Source organism: Corvus brachyrhynchos, unplaced genomic scaffold, assembly GCF_000691975.1.
Source record: "Corvus brachyrhynchos isolate BGI_N302 unplaced genomic scaffold, ASM69197v1 scaffold346, whole genome shotgun sequence".
Taxonomy (NCBI): domain Eukaryota; kingdom Metazoa; phylum Chordata; class Aves; order Passeriformes; family Corvidae; genus Corvus; species Corvus brachyrhynchos.
Genome location: NW_008238644.1, coordinates 3409034 through 3416003, shown reverse-complemented (window position 1 = coordinate 3416003; position 6970 = coordinate 3409034). Strand labels below are relative to the sequence as shown.

General features: G+C 57.1%; 1 protein-coding gene across 2 annotated transcripts; it reads left to right on the top strand.

The window, feature by feature from the left end:
* The first annotated feature begins 6 nt into the window (after positions 1 to 6).
* LOC103617827 (sestrin-3) lies at positions 7 to 6200 on the top strand. 2 transcript variants are annotated; one of them, XM_017737525.1, is made up of 8 exons: positions 7 to 1901; positions 2105 to 2287; positions 2409 to 2645; positions 2731 to 2842; positions 3067 to 3185; positions 3566 to 3756; positions 4067 to 4211; positions 4766 to 6200. In XM_017737525.1, the coding sequence occupies exons 1-8, from the start codon at positions 1476 to 1478 to the stop codon at positions 4853 to 4855; spliced, it is 1503 nt and encodes a 500-aa protein (XP_017593014.1). In that variant the 5' UTR covers positions 7 to 1475; the 3' UTR covers positions 4856 to 6200. The 2 variants fall into 2 exon arrangements, with proteins under 2 accessions (XP_017593014.1, XP_017593013.1); XM_017737524.1 differs by having other exon boundaries at positions 3049 to 3185.
* Positions 6201 to 6970: the final 770 nt, after the last annotated feature.

Sequence of the window (6970 nt, the reverse complement as noted above, 5' to 3'; positions counted from 1 at the left end):
TCATCCCCCCCCCTTCCTTAATCCTCTCCTTCCAAGACATACCTGCCTGGTTTCTGCCTGGTTGCTTGCTCCATCATCACCTGGACAAGCAGAGTGAGGAGCGCTGGCAGCACCCCAGGGTGAGCCATGGGCTGGTTGCACAGCTCCTTACTGGGGACCACCTTTCCCTGGAGGGAGCGGAAGGGCCCCTGGCTCCTCCACCTCAGCCCACCAGGAGGAGAATACCAGTGGCTGTAGCCCTTTGGGTGTCCTCAGGGCACCTCATTTCCCCAGGCAGAGGGACTTTGTAGGGGGCTTTTGCAGATCACTTCTGTCTTTCATCTTCTCCGGTGGAACAGAGAAGCTGGTGCTTTTCATCTCTTTCCATTTTAATTTGAGTTTTGGGGTTTTGTGGACCTCTTTTACCAGAGGAAGTGAAGAGGACACTCCAAATGTCATCGAGTAAATCTCTTGACACCCGAGTGATGGTGTTTCCACCAGAAGTGCAGGACTGTGGAAAGTAGCCAGAGCTGCTTCCTGCACTGGCTGTGTGGGTGAATCTGCTCTGTGCTGCCACACAGCTCATCCCTGCTCTGTCTCCCCCTCACCCTGGGGTGTTCTGCCATGCATCCTGTGGCTTTAGTGGTTTGCAGAAGTGCTCCTGGTTTTCTGCTATGCCACCATTGTTGCCATGCTCCAGTCACCAGCCTTTGGGTGACTGCACTGGAGAGACAGGTGGAAGGAACAACACAGTGGTGTCAGCAGGGCCAGAATTTCCCAGGAGAGATTTTAGTTCAAGCCTGGGAGAAGAGATGCATCCTTTGTACCCAAGGATGCTGCCTGTGCTCCCACATGTGAGCAGGAGCTGTGACTTTCTGTGTGACAAGGGTTAGCACCTGCTCTACCCATACCTTGGGGTGGGCAAGCTGCAGGTGCAGACCCTGCTGTTGGGTGGGAATTGTAGCAACACGGTTGTTGGAGCACAGCAGCTGCCTGGGCACCTTTCCAACATCCCTGCCCTCTGTTCCCACCACCCTCTTGGGAGGGGCTGGAGCTGTGCTCGACTGGGGCCCTGGTCGAAGGCTGGGGTGGGCATTGCTGGGGGTGTGTGGGCCCCTCTTGCTGAGTTGCCCATCTGTGTTTTCTCCGGTGGGTACACCCAGTAACAGCTGTGCCCTGTGCTGCAGGACCGACTCCCATGCTGTCTGCAACATGTGGGGAGCTCTTCTGTGTGCTCCTGATCACAGGAGGTACCAGGAAGGTACCAGGACATGGTTTGCCTCTTGGCTTGCCAGGAAAGGAGCCTGGGAGCCCCTCTGCTGTCTCCACAGCTCTCTCCCATCTTGGTACCGGGCAGGAGGGCTTCATGCTGGCGGTAAGGCAGATGGGCTGCTCCATTCTGGAATGTATTTTGTGTCGTGCTTCTCCTGATCCGGCCTTGCACCACTACAAGAAACATCATTCCTAGTTTGCCCTTTGCTTCCTCTCACCACGCAATGCCTTCTCCCAGACAGAGACCAAGCTGTGTGTCTTGCTACCTGTCCTCCCGCTACCTGTGGCACTTAGCAGTGCTCTGCCTAATAGCCAAGACTACCCCTGTAGCAGCACCAAGCTGGAAGAGGGGATCTCTGCCCCTTGCAGAGCCCAGGCTTGGCTGGGGCGTTCTGCTGCAGCGGGGGCTGTTCCGGGGAGAGCTAAGCAGAGCGTGTGTCTTGCAGGTAGTGAAGATGTCCAGCAGCGACCCTGACTGCCCCCAGTTCCTCTTTGTGAAGGTGCTGGCGAGCCGGGGGCGGCTGGAGGCGGTGACCCAGCAGATGGGCTACCACCCACAGTACCTCGACAGCTTCCTCAAGACGCAGCACTACCTGATGCACATGGATGGCCCACTGCCCTTTGACTGCCGGCACTACATCGCCATCATGGTGAGCCCTGCTGGGAGCTGCCAGAGGGGACCGGGGCCTCTGCTCAGCCCTGTGAGGCTCTCCTCAACCTCCAACAGCCAGCCTATGCCCCAGGCTTCTCATCAGGGGCCAAAATCATGATGTCCTGGAGGCTGAGTGAGAGGTGGGCGTGGATGCCTGTCCTTCTGGGGCAGTGCATGGATGCTGATGTGCTGCTCTTGCAGGCAGCCGCCCGGCACCAGTGCCGGTACCTGGTGAACCTGCATGTGCTGCAGTTCCTGCGGGCAGGGGGTGACCCCCAGTGGCTGCGCGGCCTCGAATTCATCCCCCCCAAACTCCGCAACCTCAATGAGATCAACAAGATCCTGGCACACCGGCCATGGCTCATCACCAAGGAGCACATTGAGGTACTGGGAAGGGCTATCAGCCAGGGACCAGGATGGCAGTGGGGACAGCAGCATCCACAGGGGCTGCCAGCACCCTGCCCACCTGCCTGTGTCACATTGCTGGTCTGTCCGTGTTCTGCAGAAGCTGCTGAAGATCAGTGAGTGGAGCTGGTCGCTGGCGGAGCTGGTGCATGCTGTCGTCCTCCTGGCACACTGCCATGCGCTCGCCAGCTTTGTCTTCGGCTGTGGCTGTGAGCAGGATGAGGGGCTGGGCGGCCCAGGCTCGCTGAAGCCATTGTCACTTGGGAACCAGTGCTTCTGTGAGGCCACTGCTGGTAACAGCTGCAGCCAGGAGCTGCTGCGCATCAACCGCAAGCGGGTGAGTCCCCCGAGGGTGGGTCTGCAGGGGATGGGGGGGTGTCGCTGGGACCACTGCCCTCACCCCCAAGCCTGTGTCTGTGCAGTCCCTGGACTCCTGCATGGAGCTGGATTCCCTCCGGGAACGCATGCAGCGGATCCATGTGGAGACTGAGGGCAGGGATGAGATGAGGCTGCTGCAGCAGGACCGAGAGGAAGGTGAGGGGCAGAGAGCAGAGGGTGTGCAGGGTGGGAGTTCATATGGCACACCTGGGTGTTTGTTGCTCCTCCATGCCTTACGTTTTCCATGATGTGTGGTTCAGAGGGCCTCATGGAATGCATGCCGGGGCACAGCAAGGGCTGGCTTTTGATGCCTGATGTAGCTGGGAACAGGGCAGCTGAGCATTGCTCTGACCCGTCTGCAGGGCTCTCCCCTTTTGCAGATACTGATGGGGAAGTCACCGGTGCTACCAACCTTGCATGCTACATGCAGGACCCTGACTTTGGCTACCAGGACTTTGCCCGGCGTGACGAGGATCAGACGCAGGTATTCAGAGTCCAGGTAAGGCTCCGGCTCTCTTGGTGGGCAGCGGCCCAAGCTGCTGCCTCTCCACTCCACTCCTCTCCTCTCCTCTCTCTTCCTCATGGGCAGTAAACAGTTGCAGAGTTGCCCATGCAGACTGTTCCTGCCCCACTAGGGTTGGGAAGAGGGAGGTGACTTCTGTCCCCAAGGGTTGATGATTTTTTTCACGTGGCCCTCATGGAGGCAAGGGTCAAAATCATTCAAAACCTGCCTGATAAGGGATGCTGTGGTTTGGGCAAAGCCACCCCCAGAGCATATTCACTGAATTCTGCTGCTTCTTGAGTCACCAGCCCTTCTTCCTGGGAACATGCTCCAAGCTCCTTTTTGCTATTGCAAAATCCTCTTCCTGTGCTCAACAGGATTACTCCTGGGAAGACCATGGCTTCTCACTGGTCAACCGGCTCTACTCTGACATTGGGCATCTCCTGGATGAGAAGTTTAGGATGGTGGATGGTCTGCAAAGCAGTGCCATGGCCAAGCGGCAGGGCTGTGAACCCTCTGTTTTCAAGCGGGGCATCTGGAACTACATCCACTGCATGTTTGGCATTAGGTAGGGAAGCCAACCTCATGGTCCAGGGGAGAAAACTGAGCTGACCCAGGTGGGAGGGAGGGTAGGGGGGGCATTCGGTCTGTCATGCAGATGAGCATGGAGAAGGGACAGAGGTGAATCACCTGCCTGGATGTTGGGACAGGCAGGGAAGAAATACTGAGCTGCTCTGGCCAGGGCAGGGGAGCTTTGGGGACAGGGTTTCAGTGCCTGGTGGCTGTTGCCATGTGTCCCCCTGCCCTGTGGCTATGCCATGCCCCAGGCAGACCACAGGCAAGGTGCTGGCTGTGACTCGCCCCTGTGCTTCCCACAGGTACGATGATTATGACTATGCAGAAGTGAATCAGCTCCTGGAGCGAATGCTCAAAGTTTACATTAAAACTGTAACCTGCTACCCAGAGAAGACAAACTCAGAAATGTTTGACAGGTTCTGGAAGCAGTTCAAGCACAGTGAAAAGGTGGGATAGCCGGCCCCTGGCTCTTACTGGCTGCGGTGGAGCTGGGAGTGGGCAGGGTCTGCAATCTGGGGTGCTTTGGGGGGTGTATGGGAGATCTTTGAGCCACCAAACCAGTCTGAGGCAGGTGAAGTGGAATGGAAACTGGCTCTTTGTAAGGAGTTGGGCTTAGTGTGACATGGGGCTGCCCACTGTGATGAGCCCAAGGGGCACCAGCAGCACAGGCATCTCCAAGGTCATTACCCCAGTGGTGAGTGCTTTCTGGTGAACCCTCTGTCGAGCTGTAACTCACAGGAGCGGCTGCTGTGGGTGTCAGGGACTCTGCTGCTGCCAGCCTGGAATGCTGGTGCCAAGTATGCAGGGGACTCCCTGGCACGCAGCTCTGGGAAGCAGCCACAGCCTACAGGACTGGGAGGAGAAGGAAAGGGGAGCTGCCTGAGCTGGAAAAATTGGTGGCATTTTGATGACAAAAGACTCAGTTGCCTAGGTGGACAGTTGCTTGCACCACTGAGCACAGCACACTTCAGCTGCCTGAGCCTCTCTTGCTGTTCCCCCAGGTGCACGTGAACCTGCTGATCCTGGAAGCCCGGATGCAGGCAGAGCTGCTGTACGCGTTGCAGGCCATCACCCAGTACATGATCTCCTAGATGGTGGGAGCTGCGCTGCGGCAGGGCTGGGCAGCCTCCTCTCTCCCTGAACTCGTGCGGGACCTGTCATGCTGGGACCGACAGCGAGGGATTTCTTGATTTAGTTTACTTGACTGTCTTGTTCCTTTTTGTTGGTTCCCCCCCCGCCCCCGCCTTGTGGGGGTCACTGAGTGGCCCTGTTACGTGCAATTACCAAACTGTGAGGCAAGTCCGTGCTGCTGAGATGCTGGAGACTTGAACATGTCCAAGGAGGACTGCCAAAAACGTGGGGGGAGAGGGAAGTGGGAGGGGATTGGGGCCAGATTAGAGGGATGCTCCTTGCCTGGGTGCTGTGGGAGTCTCAGTGGTGCAGGGAGGGCAGAGGGGAGAACTGGCTTCCTTCCCTGTGCTGCAGTGGCTGCTCTGCTTGCAAAGCCACCCTTGGGCACCTGTCCTCGTCGGGGTGGTGTCTCATTTGGGAACAGTGCAGGCAGCTTGTGGGTGTGTTGCAATGTTCTGAGTTGCAGGGTTAGGCAGCAAGAAGCACTGGCTCCTAGCAAGGGGCCCTTCCCCAGTCCAGGACAGCAAGGGGATGCACTTGCTGCCTACGTGTCATGTCCTTTAGGTCTACGTGCCAAACCCTTCTGGGATGGACAAGAGATGACCCAGCGAACTCCAAACTGTGAAGCTCTTGCTGGCAGAGCATCCTCATGCTTTGCTTTCTCCGACAGCGGGGTGAGAAGGTCTTTTGACAGTGTGCAGGCACTGGAGGTTTCTGCAGGGGACTTTGGCAGTCCTAAGCCCCTCCTCTGCTTCCCATCAGCAGAGGGGCAGGAGGAACAAGGGAGGCTTGTTAATGTGTTTGAGTTAATGTGGTTTGTATCTTCTTACCACCATGAGAGGGCTGAGGTCCTGTGCCCAGTCACTTGCTTTACAGCATGGTGGAGGAGCCTGTGGTCAGCACAGGTAAGCTACAGGAAGCTTCTCCTTGAATGTGGGTTGGGGGCACTGCTGTGACTGCCCCATTTCAACAGAGGCAGCCTGTCCACCAGCTGTGCCCTCTGCCTGGGGGGCAGAAACTGCACCATCATTCCCCCCATCTCCCTGGGCTGCTCCCTGCCTGTGCCACAACCCCTGGCTGGAGAGGTACAAGGGCACCAGCACAGGCTCCAGAGAGCAGCCACAAAAGGGGAATGAAGCCACCCGTTGTAAGTGGGAGCCTGAAGCAAGGGCAGCTGTCGAGTCAGCCAGCACACACTGCTTCAGTCGACCTGTTTACTGCGTAAATGTACGGGGAGAAAACCTTGTGTATGGAAGCTACAGAAAAAGCCTATTTTTGCTATAAATATATTATGTTTGACATGGATGTGTGCTTTATTTCTGCCAGATGGTGGGAGTGGGATCCAAACCTGTGTGGCTGCTCTGAAGACAGGACAGCAATGCCTGGCACACCACAGCTCTGAGATGGCCCAAGTGCCAGGAAACCCATTCTCAGCCACGTTAGGGTCATGCACTGACAGCTCTGGTCCATGGCCAGCTGGCTACACCTATCCTGTTCAGCTCAGCTATGTCCTCCTCCTCTTGCTCAGATGAGCAACTGCTGCAGCACTGTGTTTGATAGGAAAAGAGGGAAGTTTTTCAAGGGGCTGTGGTGCTCCAGTAAGGAGGAGTGGAGTGTGCCAAAGGAAGGAGCAGGTTAGTACCTGGTCACAGGTGGCCAAGGTGTGGGTGCTGCTTCTGCAGCTGAGGAAGAAGCATTTTGCTCACACTCCTAAACAGCTGCTCATTGAGCAAATCCAGGAACCAGGACCAACTCTTTCCTGATCCATGCTGCTGCTGCTTTCCCTCTGCTGGGGCTAGGCCAGCTTGTACTGGGCCAAGCTGGTGCCTGGGCAGTAAAATGCCAGGACAGCTGGTGCTGGGCAGTACCAGCTGAGTCAGTACTGGTGCTGGAACAGTGGCACCAGTGCAAGGACGATTGGTGCTGGGACAGCTGCCACCAGGCTTGGCTAGACAGTGCTGGGACTGACACTGCTACACTATCATTTAGTCCCAGTGAGGGCTGGGCAGGGATCAGGCGGCTGGGTGTACTGCTCGCTGTCAGGGGCTAGCACTGGTTCACCACAGCAGCCTCCC